This window comes from Hetaerina americana, unplaced genomic scaffold (assembly GCF_022747635.1).
Source record: "Hetaerina americana unplaced genomic scaffold, ioHetAmer1.1.p SCAF_13, whole genome shotgun sequence".
Lineage (NCBI taxonomy): Eukaryota > Metazoa > Arthropoda > Insecta > Odonata > Calopterygidae > Hetaerina > Hetaerina americana.
In genome coordinates this window covers 3,106,174-3,130,785 of record NW_027286403.1, presented here as the reverse complement: position 1 = coordinate 3,130,785, position 24,612 = coordinate 3,106,174, and the positions used below count along the sequence as shown (strand labels likewise).

General features: G+C 36.1%; 1 protein-coding gene across 4 annotated transcripts in view; it reads left to right on the top strand.

Moving 5' to 3' along the window:
* LOC139686046 (protein wings apart-like) overlaps window positions 1–24,612 on the top strand; it is a 55,806-nt gene that overhangs the window by 5,683 nt on the left and 25,511 nt on the right. For all 4 annotated transcript variants that reach the window (XM_071583143.1, XM_071583144.1, XM_071583142.1 and 1 more), the window contains exons 3-8: window positions 8,353–10,100; window positions 16,029–16,156; window positions 17,105–17,225; window positions 17,993–18,274; window positions 22,190–22,426; window positions 24,046–24,268. In XM_071583143.1, the coding sequence (XP_071439244.1) occupies window positions 8,353–10,100; window positions 16,029–16,156; window positions 17,105–17,225; window positions 17,993–18,274; window positions 22,190–22,426; window positions 24,046–24,268 (2,739 nt within the window). The remainder of the gene's footprint in view (window positions 1–8,352; window positions 10,101–16,028; window positions 16,157–17,104; window positions 17,226–17,992; window positions 18,275–22,189; window positions 22,427–24,045; window positions 24,269–24,612) is intronic.

Here is a 24,612-nt window from a genome sequence, read left to right as displayed (position 1 = left end):
GATAATTTAGCAGTTATAATACAGAAACATGAAATCGTTAGATTCATCCTTGTTAATCAAAATAGCACTAACATTTCCATGTTGTTAGCAGGAAGAAATTGTGATATATTCTATTTAAACAAACACATTAATGGTGTTTCCGCTCCACAAAGAACGGTTAACCTGGAAGATATAGAGAGATGAATACAGAGTGGTGCCATTAAACAAATTGAACCCATTTTTTGAAGAGCCTTCCTTTGCCGGCAGAGAATATGAACTAAGTGACGCTGACAATTTCATTTTAGTCATTATCACTGTAATGCTAGCATAGCCTTGAAGCTGCGGGTAACAATGGGAATTCCAAAATGTTCATTTCAGGTGAACACATTAGCAATCCACATTAACACCATAATGGATACTACTTATTGAGAAATAAAAATAATGGATAATTATTTCAACTTCCTGCCCAATATAGCAGTGGTAGTATAACTTGGAAACATGTATTCTGTTCCATCTAACTCATCTTCTTTTCTTCACTGAAAATTTTTAATTTCCCTGGAAAATTGTATTGAAAGAAAGCACTTGGACATTGGATGTTGATGTACAATAAATGGAATGGTTGCATGCTTAAAACCAAAGAGTTTATGTACCTATACATTAATGACATGTTATTCTTTTTCCTGAGTTGGCATTTAATGCAATAATTAACTCTTCACCTTTAGTATTTCTTCTTTATTTATGAATAAAATAAGAATAGAAATGACTCCAGCACTACTACAAAGTTCCAAAGTGTGGTATTTTGTATATTTGAATATGATATAGCAATGGCAGGGAATGGACCTATAGGAACTACTTGAAGGACAGGAAACATTTGCATGTAGTTCTACTTGTTCTGGTCTAATGGAGACAACCAGGTCAAAGTGTAGCCTACACCAGTGGCACAGGCCTGGGAAAGACTCATCATGTGCACTTGAAACTCCTGAACAGGGAAGATTAAGAGGCCTGTCTTAATCAGTGAACTTAATTTCATGAAATTTTCTTAAGCGAATAATTGTGAATTTGTTCTGAGGGCAAAAATTGTTGTATGCATCCCAGAATTTCATATTTACATTAGAATTATTTGGATAATTAAGGTGTGGTTTTAATTTCGGTTATGTATGGTTAATTCTAGAAAATTCATTTAATGTAGACACAGTCATTCCTGAGGCAGAATTTTATGTGCAAACATTGCATTGCATAAAACAAACCAGGTAATCTAAGAGAACCTCTTAAATTCCATATAAGAGGCCACTATTCTAAACATCAGCCAGTGCAATATTCATTATGAAATTAATGGAGATGAACACGAAGGATGTTCAAAATAAAACAAGTAAGGATGTCACGGAAAACGCCAGCACCTTCCTCTCTAGTGCAAGTAGTAGAATATTACGAGTCAGTACAAATAGGCTAAGGAAATAAAACAGGAAATGTTGTAAAAATGGCAAAAATTGAATTTTGTGTCCAATGACTGATCAAACTAAAGCCGAAAGTATGTACTTGATTTTTTGATGTTGTTAGTGTGGCTGTGCAGTATGACAAAGAGTCAACACCATTTATTTTTTATATCAACTTGGCTGATATAATTTGAACCAACTCATAACATGGGTGAATATTGTTATTAGAATGGCCATAAATGATATTTTTTATATGAATTATATTGCCAATTCGGATTTGATTGTCAATATGATTGCAAAGTTCTTATAATCATATTGTTGATATGATGGTATAGTTAATGGAAAATATTGGAAGCATTCCTCAATGTACCTGAAAACAATTTCATTATCATCGATACATTGCTGTGTGTGCCAATTTATGTATCACCACATCCTCAATATTTTTGTTGATGGTAGTTTTTGGAATATAAGTTTCTGTGTTGTTTTACTGACTTAACCTGGTGTTTTCTGGAACAGGAATATTTAATATTTGCATATGCACTCCAAATTTAATTTGGATATTAGGTTTTGGTAAATAATTCCCATTTAAAAGTATAATTCATATAGGAGATAACTTCAGGCGTCACTTTGTGGAAACGATACATATTGAAAAAGAAAACTTGGTTTTTCCACATAAAATATTTATTCACGACCTAGGTTTCGACGCTCAGCGTCATGAGATGACGCTGAGCGTCGAAACCTAGGTCGTGAATAAATATTTCATGTGGAAAAACCAAGTTTTCTTTTTCAATATAATTCATATGCTAGGTAAAAAATGAGTAATTGCAAATTTGAGACTATACTTGTTGAGATGAATATTTTTATGATGGAAGGATAAATTATAAAAATAAATTACTTGACAAAGTGAAGCAAATTGAAATGTATATTGAGGTTGCTTACGAGTGACTTGAACACTTTTAATTATCTGTGAAGCAAGATCACTTTAGATGGAAGGAATAAAGCAAAAGGAGAATTGCCTATGTCGAAGGCATTTTCGGCAAGAAGAAAAATATCTGAACCTCCAAAAATAATAGCCTCGAAATTAGGAAATGGTCTCTTAAAGCATGCATGGACATGCAGCACGGACCTTATGGAAAGAACAATAGAAGACACTGAACTCATTTGGAATATGGTGATATAGGCCTTGGCTGAAAATCAATTAGACTAAGGAGGAAGAGCTTAAAGGATTAATTATAAAGCTTTTAGATATCTATCATGACCAGTGTTATTGAAGAATATATTGCTAAATAAGTACTGTGTTATTAATAATGTGTGAAAAATAATCAAGTACTCACAATGAAAGCAGAATGATATTTTTTCCATAATAGCTACCATACATCCCCCTCCCTCTTTCTAGTGGTCATAACATATCTTTCTGCCTTAATTGTGAATACTGTGTTATTGTTTACTTATAATTAATAATGCAAAGTATTTATTTAGCAATATCTCCTTCAATAAAAATATCTTTTCTTGACAAATGCATAGCAATTGATGGTACATAGGTGCATTTACATTTTGCTACTGCTAAAAAAATGGTAAAATAAATCATTTATTTGAAATAAATGCCGGAAGTAAAAATCTATCCCTTAACATTAAATTCTTTATTTTAAATTTTTAACGATGGGAAAAAAATTGCAAACATTAGCAGTGAAAATGACGACTGGTAGGGTATGTATACATTAGGTAGGGTGGATTTGTTGATTGGTTGTGATTTATTTTTAAATTCCCCTGAGATTTTTCATTCATTATCTAATATGTAATTAGTACCTCATGATTTGAGCAATATGTTACAAAGTAAAGTTGAAGAAAATCTGTGACATTGTGATTATGCATTTCTCACACACAACACACTGGGGGATTCTTCCTGCCCATCTGAAATTCCACCACAATTCTTCTTCCAAAAAATAGACACACCAGCTCCAGATAGACAAAAATCCAGTTACTAAAAAGAGAGCTGACATTTTTGTTATAGTATGAGAAACTCCTCACATTCACTTTTGTTGCATTCCATTTTTTTTTGGAAAAATCACACTTGGCTGAATGTTTTACTTACTTTGACAAAATGATAGATATTTTCAGCAGTATCTCCTTTAAAAAATGTGACATGCTTTCCAAGAAAATCACTGAATTTAGCACAGTTAACACATCCCTCAACCATTCTAATACCATCTTCTCACTTTGAACTTCTGCGCCTCCCACCAATAGTTTGGTCAATCTGTCAGACCATCTCTTCAGAGAGGGTCGCCTCAATTTCCACTCAAAAGAGCAAAATGTTCACCACCCTGAAACAGCTGTTTGCCACTGTCACCTCAACCTTAATCTGTGCTGTCTGTAACACATCGCCCAACATCTCCACTTCCCAACAGTGTAGGACACTGATAAGTCGAAATTCATAAAAAAATTGTGTTCACCATGGAAAAACATACCTTGGGTGTAATCAATTTTCTAGACCTTGCGGCTTCTATCAAAACAGGAAGGCACACCTTTGCTGTTTATAGGAAACTATCTGCTGTGGACCACACCATCCCTAATAAATCCCACTGCCATTTTCCCTGTTTTCCACCCATTGATGCGTATACTTGTCAATCTACTACTCTCATCCCCTAACAGGGTAGGGAAGGAGAATGCTGAAGTATTGGGGTATTTGAATAAACTACTACATACTTAACATCATTATTTCAAGCACCAAGATTGTTGTTACAACACAACAATTTCGTAGTGTAAAAATCATTTGCCATGACCAGGATGGGCGATTGATTTTTACAATCTCATATTGTTGCATTGTAATGCATATCAGCGGATGACTCCATCAAAAGTTACTCCTGCAGCATCTCCCACAGTTTCTTTGATTTTGTCAAAGGTCAATGTTACTAAATCCTAATGGTGGAAAATATCCTAATGATGAATCAAGTACTGGGCAAAAAAAGAATTTGCTCCTCTTCACTTGAAGAAATTACCACCTTAAAATGGCACTCACTTCCTTTCATCAGCAACCTTTTTGCCCATCTTCCACCCAAATGGTCTGGGGCATCTTATTACTCTTCATTTTCTTGGGCAATGGGAAATATAAAGTTACCCAAAGGTGAAATTTGATGTGTGCAAACTAATATGTACATGTTACTTAGACCCATGTGGAGGAAGTACCTTGATTGCTCCAATGAGTATGTGAGGAACTTTTGAAATGACAATCGTACGGCCCTGTTTGCCAAGCATTTATTGGGCAATTTCTAGAGCATAAAATTACAACCTAGAGTTCTACTCTCCTTACTAAAAGTGTAAAAGTGGACTCATAAAAGCAGATAGAAATTCCCTGAATTTCTGTAGTTCCTGAAATTTCTCCTTGTAATGAACATTTTCCTTGCCTTAACTTCCCGCCAACTTGATTGGCCCAAAATAATTCACTCTCTCAGCCATCCCTCAGTAGTCCCTCTCTTTCCTCCTCCACCATCCCCCTTATTCTGAGACCTCCCCTGCCCTGTGCTTCATCTCAAAATATCCCTCCTTATCCTGCCTTTGGTTCCTGTATATTGAGATGCTTGTTTCACAATGATGCCAGAAAATGTTTTATTAAGGTGAAACTGGTTGTATTTATTTAAATTAATTGTGTGGAGAAAGTATCATATCTGTCAGTTCTTTGAATATAAATCTCTTCTGCCAAGGTACACCTGAACTGCTCAGTTAATCACAAATGTAAAATGTATAAAATTACTTGAGGACCTATATTTGTAAAAAAACCCCATGGTAAATTTTCTCATATCAATTAATGTTAGCTGTTAAGCAGAAATAATCAAAGAAAAATTTTGAAAGAGTGGAAATGGTCAAAAAAATTAATTTAACTATTACTTTTTATTGTAATAGCTAAGATTCTACAAAATTCTAAAAAGTTCGGAACTGTGTGAGACCTTACTTATTTTATATTTTTTTTTGACTTGAAATGACAATTTATATTATTGATTATGTTTGTTTTCCCTTATTTAAAGGAGTAATTTTTGTGATTATTAGATTTGGTTGTTATGACAAAATAAAATATATTGGTCATGGCTCAATGCAATATTACATATGAAATTTGTAATTGTGTGCCCTATTTAGTTATTTTTTAGCTGGCCAATTTTTAAAATTATCTCAAAACATGAATTTTTTTTGTTTTGTTTCTAATACTTTTTACTATTATTTAGTCCTAATATTTTGTATATTTTTTGATTTTCTGATCATATATGCACTACTTTCCATTAAACCATTGATTAATGATGTGTGTGTCATTTTACTCTTTGCTAATTATAAAAAATCATACTAATTTAAAACTCGAAGATAGTCATTTTGTCAGGTAGAATGCCACATTTTGTGTTAGATAATATGTTGTATTCTAAATCACAGTTTATCAAATTATTTGAGTCTGAAATCGTTGAAGTGAAAATTAATGTTCAAATTATTAAATTGTTTTAATTTCCTGGTTTTCCGCTAATCTGATCTCGGTTCAGCTTTGCTACTTCATATGTTATGTACCTCAAATTCATATGTAATGGACCTCTTTTATTTTTTCTTTACGTTAGCGACTCATTAGACAACATTACACCTATTTGTGTCTCAATGAATGTACATTCCTCTTGATGAAAGTCCTTCCATAATGGTAGAAGAATATGATTTGAAACTGGATGATTACAACCAAGTCACTTCAGGTATTTCCCAGGGAAGTGCTATCAAACCTCTTTTAATCCTTTTTTCACGTTAATGACATTGACTCTGTGGTCAATAGCGAGGTACATTTATTTGCCAATGAGGCATTGGTTTACAGAGATATCTGTATCCCTGAGGATAAAATAGTTTATGCAGGTGACCTTAATGCTATGCAATGTTGTTGCAACACTTGGCAATTAGAATTTAATTTCAAAAAGCCCATAGTGATTAATTTTTAGGCGATGAGCTATTCACTCTGGAACGTCTCCTGCTTTATTTGCTGTATTTCTTGCCGGATTTGATAAACTGAATGAGAAATGAAAAGAGAACATTAGGGGTGAAAATTCATATTTGGTTTTCATGGTCACATTTACAAACACCCAAGCCCTAGATGGAGGGAAACTCACCCAGGCGGGAATCGAACCCGCGACCCTTGGAATGGCAGACGAGGACGTTACCCCGCCGCCACCGGGGCCGGCTTATCATCTTGGTTCTATGGCCACGTTATTGTCTGTATTAAATGATGCTCTGTATCAAAGTTTTCATTCATCTTTTCGTAACATCCTTTCTCAACATCCCTGGCATCAACTCCCTCCTTGTAAACCATCTTTGCCTCATGTAATTCTTTGCATGTCCTTACTAGTTTGACCATCTTGCTCCAGAATACTTCCAAGAAGGGTAAACTAGATGATAAGACACCTCTGCCTTATTCACCTGTCTGGCACTGCGCTCTGTGACTCTTCATGAGCCACATGCAAAGTGTCATCTTTCCCCTCTATGCCTATCGTCTGTAATACATTTGTTAATCCCTCTCAATTTACTCTATGGAATACCTTGTTGAAATTAGCAAAGCAAGCAAACATTCTGGTTGTATTCTATATTGCCTCCTATCACTGAGCTTATTACTGCAATGCTATGAATATCTCTCCCTTTTCCTAAACCTTAACTGCTCATCCACTCAGTAGTAGTTTACCTTCTCGCCATCCTCTCATTGATGATCATAAATATGATAGCCTATTATACAATTTAAGTTTGGCATTGTGATATTTTGGCCAAATGCCTAGAAGTGTGGTTAAATGAATATTTTGATGCCCTTACATTAAGCAGATATTACTCTAGCATAAGTAAGGCTAATTAAGGTTCAGTCTATTTTATTTCATATTATTATGTAACCTTATGGCCTTAGAGAACAGATATTTATATCTGACTGGTAGATAGTGATGTATTGATTGGCTGTTAAATGTTGTGTTGTATAAGTGGCTGCTAAGCTAAATGAATGAACACAAAATGAGAAGTTGGATAATAGATCATCATATTGTTTTGAACCTGAATTTATTGACTATATTGAGCTGTCTTATGGCCTTAGGGTGTTGCATGTGGATAATAAAATACTTTTCAGATATCATCAATTTCAAATGTTGAAAATCCTACGTTAAAAAAGTGCTGTGTATAAAAGATTTGAACTTTCTCAAAACAAGCTTCAGTGATTTTGATTACGGACTACTCAATTACAGAGCAGGTAATAGAATGTGAAAAATTCAGGTTTTTTACGCAGCATTGTAAATTGCCATTTTTTAAGGAGGGAAATAATGTGAAAGAATAAGAATCCTAAATTTTCCACTAGTTATTCTCTACTTTTGTTTCCACTACTGTTATATGCTTTGCGATCATGGTGTACATAATAATTGTATTATTTACACATCAATCTTGACAGTTTAACTTTCATGAAATTTTGAATGCAATAATAGATTTTGAAATGCTACCAGAAAATGTGAGCAAGAAATCTTTACCCTAAAGATACTGTGGATGCTTAGTTTTTAGTTATTTAAAAACCAAAATGCCATGAATGTGATTAACAAGTAAATGACATTCTTCATTGCTTTTTTACAGTAAACAATGCATACATTATAAAATATATTTATTTTGAATGAGATGCATGGTTGATTAAACTTGTTCTGAAGTATTTGGGTATCCATTGGGTATTTTTGTCAATGCTATTGTGATTTTGAGTTCAGTTTTCGGTGTAATAATTTGTTCCATTCAATAATAATTTTTGGAAAGCATTTTCAACCTTATAAAATTGTACTGAGTGCTATTGAATTCTGAGATTGTTCTCAAGGTGTATATTCAAATATGCTTTTATTGTTATACTACACTTATTTTTCTCACACTCTATAAAGAAGATTATTGTGCATATTAACTCAAGATGTTTAAAATTTATTTTCAGGACGCCGAGATGATAGTACAAATAAAAAGATGCGCCTGGATTTCGGAAGTCAAAGCCCCACAATTTCTTCCCCATCCAAAGACCCATTCCTATTTGACCCTGACCCTGATGCTTTGCAAAATAAACAAATGGCTGGCTGCCCTGCTCCTATTGTGAAGCCTGTATGTAAACCAAGGAAGTTCTTCAAGAGCCGCAACGCTGACCAGTATCCAGCCCAAAAGGAGGAAACAGAGGATATCCGCATTCGAACAGCTGCATATGTTGCAGGAAGTCGCCGTTCAGAATCCAGTTACGGGCACAAAACCTCAGAAAAGTATGCAGGGAAGAAATTTGAGAGGGGTGTGTATAGTAGTTCCAAAGGTTCAAGAGACACTCGGTCTTTAGGATCAAAAAAGTTTTTTGTATCCCCTGGAGCAGCTGCTACTGGGTCAGATGTTGACACAAGGACAGGGGACTCGGATGTATCATCATGTATGAATGATGGCAGCTCCCACAACACAGTTTCCAGTGCCCAAACCTCCCTCAAAGAAGTAACATATCTCGCTGCTCCTGTAGTTGAGTCCTCGCCCACCTCAAGCAAACCCCCAATACGCTTGAGAATATTTAAAGATAAGGGGACATCTCACTTGGTCAGTGAAACTCAAGAGTTGGTAAGTGCTGTTGTTCCCCCTCCTAGTTATGGTGGTAATGGTCCCTCAGGTTCAGTTATAAGTGGTGCATCCTCATCAAGTGTAAATTCGGTGGGTAGGGAATTCAGTCCAAGGCATTACGTGAGTGAATGGACAAGTGCTGTAGATGCTGAGCAGGAAGGAAATGTGACAAGTATGGGGGACATTTCAAGTTACAGTGATCTGGTGGAGACAGAGGATAAGGACGATGACTCATCTTGTGAGGCGGAGGAAAGCTCTGAAGTGGCTACTCTGCCATCTATTTCGCACCGGTATGCATCATCCTCTCCTTCGAGTGAATTGCCGTTAAATTGGAGATCAGAAGAAGCAAAGTCCCGTGAAGCTTCCCCTGAATTGCCATCCTCTTGCTCACCCACCCCACCCACCAGCACCTTCCCCGATGAGGGCCCTATTCAGTTAGGACAAATTTCAGATAACTTCATTCCTGAAACTACCGAACATATTGTTGGCGAGGCACACTGTAGTTCAGACACAATGGGTCCAACCTCATCTGTTGCTCCAGAGCCGTCTTGTTTGGGTCCAGTGTCAGATGAGTGGATGGACATGAACTTAAGGTCTTCGGGTGAGGCAGAGGCATTAGCCACCGAGTCATGCATTGTGGCGCCCTCAACGGACCACGCAACAAGTTCTGAGGAAGTACAAGTAGAGACGACTGAGGTGAGAACAGTTGGCGAGGTGGGCACCACGAGTGGTGTCCCTAAGAAGTGTAGCATATTCAAGAGCCGTCGGCTCCTTTCGGACAGGTCTGGTAAGCGTCTAGCCTTATACAGGCATAAGTGGTGCGATGAGCGAGAAGACAAGGAAGGTGTACGGGGCCAGTCGCGTGTTGATGGTAGTGGGGTTGGTGAGCGGGAGTTAGATGCGGTGGATGGTCCGAGCACATCCATGCCCTCGGGTGTGCCCATGTCTCCTCCTTCCGGACAATCATCTGAGTTTGATGGCCTTCCTTCCACTCCAGCCCTCACTAGGGTCACAACTTACCACTCCCATGGAGAGCATGACTGCAGTTCACCTAGCGAGCCCGTAGTAGGGGTTAAATGCACAAAAGGAGCCAAGGAGGTGAGATAATGGTGTCAATTTTGATTTTTTTTTTTTTTACCCCCAGGATAAGGCCTAATTTTTTCTTGGTAAAATTTTTCAATTTTTATTCAATACCAATGACTGGTTGGAAGTTCCTATGATTGTATTCTCTAAGACTGGAAAGTACCGTATTTTCCCATTGATAACGTGCATGTTATCTATTCAAAAATGTTGAAATGATTAAAAAAAATGACGATGTGCATTATGTAATGAAATTGAAAAAATCCAAACATAGATGTATTTTTACACACACACATCTGATATAGACGTATTTTTACACAGACTACATATAATTTTTACGGGCATATATATATGTATGTATATACAGATGCGCGGCCTCTATACATGTTCAAAATAACTATGAAGCCCTGGGCTTGCTACATCTTTACAAATTCATGAGAACTACAAAGTTCTGGGTGCGCGTCATACATAAGGTGTGCATTATCGATGGGAAAATATGGTAATTGTATTTCAATATGCGGTGAATGGTGAGTGAGTAGTTAACATGGGAACAGTTTTCAACTTGAACTACAAGGTCACTTGCATGAGATTGCTTGGTGACTACTCTGTCCTATTTTACATGGAGGTTACTTATATTTTTGGCTACTAAAGTGTGGTTTGTGTGATGCATATCTAATACCCTGGGATTGTCCATAGACCCAATGGAACATCCCATGAATGATTTTTCAAATCCGAAAATCTGGCAGCAACATTCTATGATTTTAATGAGATTCAAGTCTTTTTCTTGGCACTTTCGTGAAATAGAGCAGCTTAAATATGTTGCAATGCTCAGTGAATAAAATATGTTAAACCAAAATGGTTTTGCTCAGGTAATGGATTCTCTTTTTAGAGTTTGAATCTAAGAGCTTTGGAATACATCGGTAGTTTAATTATGTAACAGTATTTTATATTTCTTAAAATAGGAAGGTAGTTTTTGCAATATTTTGCTGTAATGTGATTAGTAATGAATTAAACTTAACAGTAAAGCAAAAAAAGCTATAAATTCATGCTAATATGGATCTAAAACATTTCTATGGCTACCATATTTTTTCTTGCCAGATTTTAGATTTTCTATGAACTCATGAGTGATTTTGCCCATGTTCTTTTGACCCACACAATATCCTGTCTTTAAATGATGGATCAAATCAAGTTACGTACCTCTTGAGGTATTCAAGGTGCAGTAGAAGTCAAGAAATAGTCAATGGTTGTGGTTTCAGGGATGATATGTAGTAGTGGTTGTTAGGGTGGTCAATCGACAGCTATCAGAGATAGGTGGGTCATTCGGTAAGGATAGGATGCTCTGGGAATGATGGAAGAGTGGAGAGAAACGGTGCATCAATACTGGCTTACTCATAATAAAAGGTGCCAAGGGGTCACAGTAGAGAGTACCTGTTCTATTGATGGACGGCATTCTCCACTTGCCAGGGTGCTATGTGGAAAGCACTTTTAAGTGCTTTTGCCTTGGGAGTTTGACAGGCTAAAGCACTTGGCTGGAAATCAAGTGATCTGGGTTCAAATCCTGGTCAAGGCAAATGATTTTTACCCTCGGATATTGTTGTATTGTAAACTCAAGCTTGATGATCAGTAAACCTGATAGTATGAATTCCCCGCCAACTCTCATTCCTATTTCCAGTTCTTCCCATGCCTCTTAAACCATTTCCTCCACATCAATGTTGAACAGCACAGGTGATAATGGACAACCCTACCTTACTCCTCTTCCTAACACTTTGCATCTGGACTCTCGTCCCCTACTCACACCTGAGCAGTCTGAAACATGTACAGGTTGTGGATAAGTCTCCTATCCATCCAAAGGGATCGAGATGGTGTATTGTACTGGCTTCCCACCCAGAGGGCCTGGGTAGAAATCCCGGTGGCATCGAATGTTTTTCAGTGGTATCTTGATCCCTACTTGAGGTGCTTTGTGGAGGGCACTTTGAGTGAGTATGCCATCCGTCGAATGAGATGTTAAGCTTGGCACCTTTCGTTAAGAGTAGACTGATGCCGATGCCAGGTTTCTTTCCAGCTTTCATCCTTTCCTGTCCTCCCTAATGGTGCAAATGACCTGAGCTGTCGATCCGCTCCCCTAAATACTACTACTCCTATTTTCTGCAATGCATAATTTTACTCAACTAATACAACCGAATTACTCTATCAAATACCTTATTGAAATCCATGGAACAGATGTATAACGTACATCTTGATAATATTCTATGTTCCTTTCTATTGGTGACCTTATTACTGCAATGGCATCATGCATGCCTCTCCCCTTCCTGAGCCGATAGTAATCATCCCATAAGTAATCATTTCCCTGCTTTCTTTCCGCTTTTTGATGATCCTGAGAAATACTTAAGCTGCATGCAAAATCAGACATCATTCTTTAGTCGTCACATTTCTCTCTTTCATTTTTTTGGAATCTTAGCTAATACTGATCTGACAAAGTTTTCCGGCTAAATTCCTCTCTTTGGGAATGGGGACTAATGCTACAAATTAGTCTACAGAAACTCTTCCTCTCAAACTTTCTTGAACTTTTAAGTATTTCTGCGGGAATGTTTTCCACTCAAGGCCTTATTTGATTTCAATTCCCTTAGTGGCCTTTCTGTCTTGCCATTGAGTAAGCCTGGGCCTAAGCTATCCTCATCTTTGTCATGTTCTCTCTCCATGTCTAATCTCACTGGTCAGATTTCTTTACCATACAGTTCCTCCATATATTCCTTCCACCTCTCTTGAATATTTCTGGTTCAACTAATATTTTTCCTGACTTATCTCTGATTTGCATTCTGAGTTTGCAAGATTTTTCCGTCTAACTTCCTGGCAGGGTTTTAGCCTTTCTGTTTAGCGCACCAATTCCACCTTTCCTCTGTAGACTTCAGATATTCTTGCACTGCATGTTCCACCATTCTTCTTTTGCTTTATTTTTTACCTTTCTCAGTTTATTATTCAAGTCTTTATACTTCCTGTTACCTAACTCTGGGCTAATATTTTTTCATTTCCTTCTCTATTTCTTACCAGCCTCAGTTTATAATTTAATTCTTTATAATTCCTCTTACCCAGCTCTATGTTTGTATTCTTTTATCTCCTACTCTTGTCTACCTTTCTATTCATCTTAACCTTAATCCATGGTGTCCTTGTCCTTTTCCTATTTACAGTTCCAATCATTTCACATGCCGCCCTTGATATCATTTCTTTGATATGCTACCTTTTTTCCTCTTAAAGTATCCAGCTCTCTTCCCTCCTTCATGATTTTCTCTACAGCCTGCTGAGTCTCTTTTTTGATCCGATTGGTGTGCTTTTGTTCCTTTTCTTAAACCATCTTCGTTGTCTTATCGTTTTGAATTGGATGCTTCACTTCATAATTACTAAATTGTAATCAGAGTTTGCATCTGCTCCTGGGGAACTATGCGAATTGATTACACTGATCCTAAATCTTTGCCTAACCCTGATTTAGTCCAACTAATACATTCCTGAATCCTCTGGCATTTTACCAGTGTACTTACACCTGTTTTGGTATCCAAATCCAAGTGTTGGTGAAGATTAAACCCTCTCCTGTAGAACTCAATTACTTTCTCCCCATGATCATTCCTTGTGTCTAAATTGTAGCCCCCTACCTCACTACCATCTCTTACTTCACCTACCATTGCATTCTAATCCCCCATCACTATCGAATGCTTACCTCCACGAACACCGGTGATTATGTGGATACCCTCACAGCATGCTATGAAATTAAATTGTATGTACATGAAAGTTATTGAAGTCTAGAATACTATAAATATAGAATGGTATGAGGCGTCACTTCGTGAAAGTGATTCATATTATGGGAAGAATCAACTCCAGCCGTACTCTTAATAGTGGGCAAAGGATATGGTGAGGGAAATTAGAGAGGAAAAATAAATAAATAAAAGTAAATTAAAAAATAAAATGATATAGGGGGTTGGAAAAGAGCAAACAATCAAACCAAAATAAAATAACAAAAATGCTCTGGTTGGGGTGTACTAGATAGCATTGACCCTCGCCCTTAACAAGCACTCACCCAGACAGGGCTTGCGAGAGATTTCTCCCAGTACCAGCAGCCCACCAAGCACACGTAATAAAATGAATGAAAATTAATCATGCACTCTAGCTGGGATGTACTAAATAGCATTGATCCTTGCTAGTCTCAAGCACTCACCTACCCAGGGTTTACGAGAGATTTCTCCCTGCACCAGTGGCCCACTAATCTCTCACTTGCTTGGGTATGTATAAACGCCTTAACCCTTGCAAATCTCACTCAGCCAAACAGGTCTTCCGTGGAATCTCTCCCGACCTTAGTCATGTAACTTGCTCTTTGGGAAAGGTATGGGAAGTAACTGACACAGTGTCTCATATCGGGAAATAAAATACTTTGTTCTTCCACGTATATTTTATTATGCACGATCTAGGTGTCGGCTTGTGTACCTGATGATGACTTTGTAAGTTTTAAATCTAGGTTTTGCATAGTAAAATATGTGTGGAAGAACCAAGTATTTTCTCTTCTGATACTACTGTATAAACCTGTTTATTCATGGTGGTATTTGTTAAAATTTTAGGGTAGGAGGTGGGAAATATAATTTTTGACCTGGAAAAGTTAGGGCTGTTATGAAGTCAGAAATAAGTGGAAAATATGGCAGTTCTCAGGTCTTCTGAAATCAATGTTGAATGTAATTCATAGGTTGCCTTTGTGCATACCGCGCAAGGTGTAGCCTGCTAATGTTTTTGATACCATCAGATGCTACTGAATTTAAAATTAAAGCTTGTAGCTTTGAGAGCATGTCTCCTGGTGGCATTTCCTCAAGTTAAACTTTTGCTGAGGTTGACGATTAAGAAATTTAAATTTGTTGCCAGTCAAATTTCCCATTAATTTTGCCTTAAGATAACGATTTCAAAGTCCTCATAAAATAACAATAGAATTCTTCAGATTCTAGTACATTGTATGTACTATCTCTGAAGTGGTTTCTAGTGTTTCCACTAAAAATGTTTTTCATTCAAGCATCCATCGCCTGTAAAATGGAAACATTTTGACCACCGTAGAAGTTTCTTGACCATTGTACTCTTTTATAATTTGAAAATGTATTCCATTAATTGAGGACTGGGTATTTCAAGTGCATTATGTTTAGGATTGGAATTGAATAACAGGACCCCAGGATTGCAGGTGGTCCTAGTTAAAACCTTTTATTTCTGTTTCATGGGGCCTTGCTTGTGTAGATTTGTCTAAACTGTTGCTGGCACACTTCTGAGTGGATTTTAGATACTGTGAGATACAAATAAAATAAAAACAAAAGGTAAAAAAGATAATATTGCTGCTAGATCATGTGTGACTGAGATGTGTTTTTAAGTTTTATTTTGTGAATGCTCTTGTGCTCTTTGGATAAACTCCAGCTAATATTTTGAAGCATTAAAAATTTTTCAAGTTTGAAAGTCCTATTAGAAAATAGCCAGCTAAGTATGCAAATTATTCCAAACATGTACATTTGTATCTTCATATATCTATTGGTGGTTCACATAGAAAAACTAGAATTGATGTTTCAACTCTTAAGAACCATCGTCCAATTGATACTTCAATCTTGGTGTATTTCTTCAGATTTTCATGTACAGTTGTTATTGCTTTTATTTCATAGAAGTAGTTACTATGTAGCTTAGTATTATATGAGCATCTGACACGAAGAGACATCTATATTCGATGATTCCTCTAGGTATAGATATACATACATGTATCATTTCAATGATTGTATTGCAGGTTTGTTTTGTTTATAAATATGTTTACTTATTTCGAAATTTGTTAATATTTATAATTGGTAAATATATTTCCCTTGAATGTCCATTTTATTTATGTTTTAGAATTCCATTCATTAGCTGTGGTTTGGAAGTTAAACATATTTTTGCATTTTTTTACAGTATTATACAGTGGTAAGAAACGTGAAAAAGGCACATCAGATTCAAGAGTCAGGTGAATTTCAAGAGTTTAACGATGATGTTGAGTACATACTAGATGCTCTTCAAGAAACTAATCCAATGGCTACAAGGTAAAAATAAGTTCTACCTGTATAATAAGTGGTGATAGTGCATATGTATATTCAAGTAATGCATGCAATTTTTTCTATTGTACTGGTGAAAAGGGGGAATTTTTTTTTATAAGTATTATTTATGGTATGGCGTTTGGGTTGATTACTGCACTAATGGGGTTTTTAATCTCATCAAATTCCCCTAGGTGTTATTTTGGTCAGTAAAAAAATTTTGAGGTCAAGTCGTTCTAAGCGGTGAAGTTGACAGAAAAGGTGATGTATAATTTTTTTTCAAGGGGAATGGAGTGCAGTACCCTGGGTGACTGGGTCACTCCGTAAATTCTTATCAAGGAGGAACCTGCTCTCTGAACTATTGAATTCATTAGAATAATAATATGAATGGAAATGAGTGTATTTAAGTATATTATTGCCTTTTTTCTTTGATTAATAGTTTAAAAGTGCTCTTTTGGGTAAAATCAAATAGAAGAATATGTTAAACATAAGTTTTAGTACCTTTAATAAAGTTGTAGTGGTGTTGAATCCAGTATTCATTACTATATAAGTAAAATTTGATGCATAGAAACATTAAGTCCTGGAAAATGGGTTTAAATATTATGAAGTTTTAGAACATATGTGTGAATCTTTTTATCTGGCATACTAGCTTTTATGGTTTATAGAAAATATTGCAAATTTTTCTTCAACAGTTGAGCAATCTTCATTGCAGGGCTATTACAAAAAAAATTCTTATGTAAAAATCTTCCAATTATGCAATTATGTGAATTAGGGTCTACTAAAATATTCAATTTTTATGAAAGTAGGAATTAATTAAAATAACTAAATTTTCCATATTCCAACCCATAAATTGATGTGTGTGAAGTACACAAGGGTGTTGTTTGTATGTTAGACAGTGCAATGTGACGTATCCCAACATGCACTCTGAGTACTAACTTCCTCCTCTTCCATTGACAGGTGCCTGTCTGCTATTTCATTGGCTGCCAAATGCATGGAACCTGCATTCCGAATGCATCTAAGGGCCCATGGAACTGTTGCAAAGTTCTTTCGTGCCTTGCACGATGCTACATCAGATCCTGTAAGTGCTTTCTTATATAAAGTTAGTCTATCATAATGAAATGAAATGTGTATACTTGTATATCTTAATTTGTGTATGTTGATAATTTCAGATTGATCATCAACTAATGTATAGTTATTCTCTCAAATTTTGTCCAAACTTGAATTTCTTGTGGCGACTAGTTTCACTACACTGGACTGGTAGATCATCTGGACTGTCTCAGAGTCGATGGTGCTACAGGGTAGCGAAACTAGTCAACACAATGAAATTTTTTATGTGGAAATGCAAAGTCTTTGATTCTTTCTTCGTGCTTAATCAATAGCTTCACCACAATTTTTCATGGCAAATTCTCAGCATGCAAGAGAAGGGCAGTGTTGAGGATATTTATGATAGAGGAAGTTTCCTTTCATTATATAACTCCGGATTTCACAGCCTAAATAAGTTCATTTTCAGATAAGGTTGCTTTCATTACATTGAACTTCTAAAGTATGTAATTATGCTTGCAGTTGTGCTCTGAGCTATAAGTGCTGTGGGATCCAAAAGTATTAAGTTATTTTGTGATTAAACCAGTCTTTGAAATTGACTAAAAGTATTTTTTATCATATACGTCATTTTCAATCGCATGTCCTTTCAGGGGCCATCTTATGTGCTTATTTTGCTTATGATAAATTTGCATTACCTGACAGTTTTTCGTGATCTCTTGTGCTAATGGGGGAGATCTCATAGTAATATTTGTTTGGCTGATAATGTTTAAGTCTCTAAATATTCCATTTCTTTTTACTTGTCAGAGCCTTGGATTATGCACGGCAACAGTGATGTTTGTGTTGAGTCAAGATAGGCTGAATATGGATTTGGACAGGGACAGCTTGGAGTTGATGCTCAACCTCCTTGAAGTTGATGGCGGTGGCATGGGTAAGGAGGGAGGAGAAAGTGGAACTGGCCCTTTGGACCATTTGGCTGGTGCCATTTCTTCGGCTCAACTTGACAAGAACAAGCACAAGGTTAGGGAACTTTGTGCTGAGATCCAAGGACAAGGACATGCAAATCACCTAGATCTGGATAACATAACGGTATGTATAACTAAAATTTATGTTTGACTATCAAGAGTCATGTAAATGGAATTCAGGTTGTATCTCGCGAGGAATTTCTAGAGGCTATTATTTTTACATATAGGGAAATTAGTCCCAATACAGTTGAGCTCCCAGTAACTTTTATGTGGGTGGAACATACAGGAAAATATTATATTTTCCTTATGTGACATAAGTAAATCCTTTTCTTTTAATCTTGATTAATATCACACGGTATGAAAGTACATTAATTGTAATGTGGATTTGACCACTCTGTGGGAAGCCCATACTCTGTATTCTGTGTGAATATTAAATGATTGGCTAACAATTTTTATTTCATGACCTTGGGTGTTTCATACATTGGAATGCACATTATGGACTGAAGCTTTGCAAAAAAACAGCATTATTGTCATTGGTGTATTCATTTTGTTTTGCAGTGAATTTAGCAGTTTTGGCCTTGTTTAATTGCCATTCTTAAGAAACATGAGGATGATGCAGTATTGTGCAAAGTTAACTAAATCGCTGCTCTGTGTGTTTGAAGTAATTGTTGTAGATTAGTGGTGTTGTTGTAATTAGTTTTGTGTATGATCCTGAAAATAGCTTACAATATATTTTATGTAACCATATATTGTTTGATGTCAGATTAGCATAAGATGAAATATTTTTGCTAGTTTTTTCTGAAGTCGATTAAATCCAGTGCCATCAATTAAGGACTTGCCAGAAAAACTTGGATTTTATGGTACTATTCCTTCCTTGGTTTGGTGAACGTCTTTCTTATTTTGCGGGTAAATATCATCCTAAGATTGATATATCTAGCAAAGAAGACTTACTTTCATTTTTGAGAGATTTAGATTATGGCATGAAATGATGTGATGAACATGTTCTCATTTCCTTTTATTGTTTTGTGGAATTTAAGTGCATATAGTTTTTTCCATTTACATGGTCAACTCAAGTAGACCAAAGGTGGATTTTGCGTATTTTTTCAAATGTCATTCATGAGCATAGGTGGCATAGCTTCCATAAATATAATAAAATTATCACAGAAAATGTTGAAAACATTGATTTTAATGATGCTCTTATTCAGGAAATACCTGAAAAAAAATTGCATGGGTTAAATATCCCATGCTAGAGAAAAAGTTATGTAAAAAACTTGTCTGTTAGAAATTATTGTGCTGTCTGAAGTTGCTCTTTCATATGGGAGCACAGTTTTAGAAACTCTTTTAGAACCTTAGTTATAACAAATTCCTCTTTTTTAAGTATGTACTAAAACGTCTGTTTTCTTTTGAGACCTATGAGTAAAGTCTGCATTATATTTGGGTTAAAGCCTGTATCAGTCAGTATTTGCATCCCATCTGGGATAACTCTCTCTGATGATCAACTTGTGGAATGGATAGCAAGTACAGGGTCAGTACAACAAGTATCAGGACTGGTTCCAAGTATCAATATTTATTGCAATTATCATTGCAATCACTTAAAAATATTCAAAATACATACCTCCTGCATCGATACACCTGTAGTTGGGCACGTCTGCCACTCGTCAAAAGCCTGATGGAAGTCAGTTTCCGGAATACTGATGAGAGCCTTTGTTGTCGCCGCTTGAACTGCCTCAATGGAGTGGAACCGATATCCTTTGAGCTCCTTTTGAGCTATCCTTTGAGGTAATAACATTTTCGAGAAAATCTTCATCTTCCAAAATTTCTTGCAAAATTTCTAACCGCAACAGTTTTTGTTCCTCGCTCAAGACTTTTGGCACCAGCTTCACACACACTTTCCTCATCGCAAGATCCTCTGTTACAATGGTGTGGGCGGTTCCAACTGAAAAGCCGGTCTCCGTACTGATAAGGGCGATGGTTAAACACCTGTCAGAGACCAAAACTTTTTTCACTTTGGTCACCTGAGCATCAGTTCAAGCGGTTTTCAGGTGTCCGATGCAGTGCTTGTCTTTGACGAGCTCCCGGCCTTCCTTAAACATTTTGTACCACTCAAAAACTCTTGTGTGGCTTAAGGCATCATCCCCATAAGCCTGTTCAATGAGTTCAAGGGTTTCCAATGTGGATTTCCCGAATTTTACGCAAAACTTCACAGCGTAGCATTGCTTGATGGTGCGCTCCATGCTGGTGTGACAACACCACAAACAGTCGCATGTCACAAAAATCCACCTTTCTCAACGCATGCCCGGAGGCGACTGACCTAAAGTGCGCCTGATTGGTGGGGGACCTCTCGACTGAGTCGACCCGTCAAACCCCCGTCCACCACTCCATTGAAGCTACAGCGAACCAGTTATGATACTTATTGTATGGACCCTGTATATCATGTGCTGCTCGTGCCAAAAGTGAAATTGCTATTTTTCTTGCACGGAAGGAATGGGTCAGTGTCACGATCAAGTGAAAATTAATGAAATTAATTTTAAATGTTTTCTACAACAGTGGACCTTCTCAAAAAATTAAAAAAAATAAAATAAAATATTAAATACTATTGACAACTTTTGATTTTGTGTAATCAAAAACTTTTAAGAAAGTCGTGGTATTTCAAACTTGTTATTTTAATAAAGTATGTCATAAGTTTCAGAGAATTTAACTATCTTTAGGATTGTAATTTTGTTAAAATATTTTAGGTGAGTGGAAGAGAGAATAGCACAGATAATCCACGAAATAGGTAATCCACCCACAGATAATTGAGAGTTTAGTCTTATGAGTTCGGTGGAGTGTCCAGGCTAACAGATTAGGATGACCTAAAACCTTGCTGATGAGCAGTATCAAAACAGTAACACAGTTGTCACCTCCAAGGCAAACTATTAAATTTATTTTGTGTTGTTCTTCTAAACCCAATATTTACTTGAATTTTCATTGAAATTTAATGCAGGGTAGACATGATATAGAGCTAGGAAGAGAGTCAGAATCTGCCCACAATTTGGAAAATGCGATCAAGATTACCAGGAATGGTAAAAATGCAATAACTTTTCAAGTTGCAGAAGCAGATAATGTATTGAAACTTGACCCGAAAATTTTAGGAACTGGAAAGGGAAATTAATGAATTAGATGCCCGAGACATTTTAAAGTAAATGTCAACTGCATGATAATTTGTGCTTTCCAATGAAATTTCACAATTTAAGCGCATATTCATTTAAATATTCTTATAGACACAATAATTGATGGAAAAGTATAATAATGGCAGCCCCATAATCATGTGAAAAATTTATAGAGAATAAAATCAGGCACAGTTAACTCAAAATGTATATAACCAACCCAATGGATGATTCGATTTATGTACTTGAACATTAATTAAATATCAGGATTTAGATCTGGAATTTCAGGGTTCAAGGAAACTTGGTTTCCACAATTTTATTTTAAATTGTACAATTCCAAAAAAATGTGATTTCTCTTCTGAGTAATGTATAGATATACTTTGTGATGTGAAGGTAAAGTTTTTATGATGCTTAAATCCATAGAATGTTAGCATCCCTTTTAGCCTTTGGTAATTAAGTCTGATATTGCTTTGTGCTTGGCGTGGAGTTTGGTAATGCAGTATGATGCTCACTTGGAGGAGATGGGTTTGCTCAAACTCTTAGCTTTACCAATTTGCATTCAAAGTTTCTTTTCTATGTGAACTTAAAAGAGTAATAATTATTGATTAATGAGACAAAATTAAAACTACATAAAAACTAGGGGAAATTGATAAATTGCAAATCTATGAGTGGTAGTTGCATGAAGTTCATCAGATAATAATTAAATAATGGCTCTCTCTGTAATGTTCAAATTTCCAGGATTAAATGCTCTGCTTTTGCAGACCATAGTCTCTTGCCAGGTATTATGCCACCCAAATTGCCTGTATTGCTATAGTTAAATGAGCCTAAAATTATTTGGCGGTTATTTTACATTGCTCTGTGTTACATGCTTGTTTTGATCGTTGAAATTACAGGTGGGGCATTTGGCAATGGAAACATTGTTAAGTCTGACTTCTCGCCGAGCAGGAGAGTGGTTCAAGGAAGAATTGCGTGAACTTGGAGGCTTGGAACATATTGTTAAGACTGTAACTGAATGCTGCTGTCATATAGACAATCAAGGACAAGGAAATGATGGCATGTTCTGCAAATGGAGTGATCCAGTGCTTGATAAACTTAGAAAAGTCATCAGGTGTTTAAGAATTTTGGAGAATGTAAGTATCACAGTCTTCAAAATGTTATGAAAAGTAATTGTATTCATCATGAATGTTGCTTTTATCAGTTCAGAGATTGACAGTCATTATATGCATACTGTAAAGAGATTTTTGGAAGTATTTGCGTTATTTTAATTGGTGCGGACTGTTAAGCATAACACATTAAGCACAGCTGTTGATGTTCTATTTTAAACAATAAACAAAATGCTAAGCTATAGTAGATTAATCTTATAATAAATTTCTTAAATTAATTTTTTTAACTCATCGAAACAAAGACCAAAGCTAGTATTATAGCTTAAGTGGATATGTATATATTGGAGGCTATTAAGATTTAGCTGTGGTAAAGAGTGGATGAAATAAGATGGAAGGAGAGGAAGTTTTAATAATAAGTTTATACACTTGGCACTTTTCAAAACTCTTGAAAATAAAATAAGCCGGAATGGTATACCAAGTGCCCGGCACCCATCTGGCTACAACTGCAGGAGATGGCTGCTCAACCCTTCCAGTTACATTCTACTCCCCCCTTGACCATAGAATTGGCATATGCTGCCTTTAATCTGCCCTCAAATGGTTCTTTGACTGAGGCATCCAGTACCTCAGGTTGACTAGTCTACCTCCAGGTGCACAGCTCCAAAGAGGCATGAGACCTACAATCTGGAACTTAAAACTGGAGGATGTGATGGGGATAATTTTTTATATGTTTAGAAGCCTCTTATAAACTTGGTAATCAATACATTTATTTCTCTGAGGATGTAATTCATGCATTATTTCAGTTGAAAACTTATTTTTGGGTAGAAATAGCAATGCTGCAATTTTGAAGCTTATCATACCATGCTACAAAAATGTGTCTTTTATTGCCCTTTGCCTGACTGTCCTTGTGTGAAAGTGTATAGGTCCAGAAGGATAGGGAAAAAATATTTTTTCATTAAAAACATTTTAAATTTTCAGTATTCTAGGCAGGGGGGGTTGTTGGGAGAAATCCAAAGGCAGGAAATATGGATGCGGAGCGTTTTGATTTGCAATGGGATGTTGAAGACTGTGATACATAGAGAGAAGAATGTCAGGCAAACAATGAAGGGTTAGAAATAGGATAGGGATGATGGAGGTAATGAATGGATGGAGGAATGAAGTATACAGAGATGAAGAGAGGCTTGTTGTAGTGTTGGATGTTGTGTTGTGTTTTGTTAGAAGTGGCGAGGGAATGTATCATTCTATCATTGTGTAGCCTGTGTCCATCCATAACCTATTAGATTATCAAATATTAATAAAAAATTGACTTATTTTTTGACTTAGGTGTTATCATTCCTGATTTATTTGAATGAACCTTTAATTAGGACCTCATCTTTTGCTTCTTAGGAAAGCAATTATTGATATAGAAAAGAGTGTTTTAAGGGTCAGCTTGTGCTGTTTTAAAAACCCTCAGCTACTTGCTTTTTTGGGAAACTTCACAAATTGTTACCTGCTCCTTATTAATACTAGTCACTTCCTAGAAAACTGTCTGCCTTTCTTTGTTATATATGCCTTATTTTTGTGTGGATATCTTGATTATATGTTGTTGTTGTTATCTATTAATATTTGTATAATTTATGAAAGGCATTGTTCATATTCTTGTTTTTTAGGTTACTCATCAAAATGAGGAGAACCAAACATATTTATTGAAGCTTTGTAATGGAAGTCTTGTGGATACCCTCATAAAACTGTACAGACTTTGTGATGCAGAAATTCCACTTTATCCTGTGCATGCTAATACAGCCAAGGAATCGACTGAAATGGTCCTTCTGGAGACATTAATATCTACGATGAAAGTTCTTATCAATCTAACTCATGATTATAACAGCCAGTGTAAGTATGACATTATTTTATTAATTCTTTACTACTGCAAACTCTGGAATTTGCCATGCTCCAAATTTATTTCATGCAAAAAAGTACATAATTTTCTTATGACGTGGATTGGTTTTCATGAGTGATGGGTTGGTTTGGTTCTTAGTTTCCTTGATCCACCAGATCTTGAGACTGGATCTATAATTTAAATAACAATCACCTTGTGAAAACCCTGATCCATGAATGTCTGGCCTAGTGTTTTAGCCAATTATGATACCAAGGCATCTGCTTACAATGCAACAATTTTGAAAGGGTAAAAATCATTTGCCTTGTTTGGGATTTGGACTGGGATCCCTGTCAAGGCA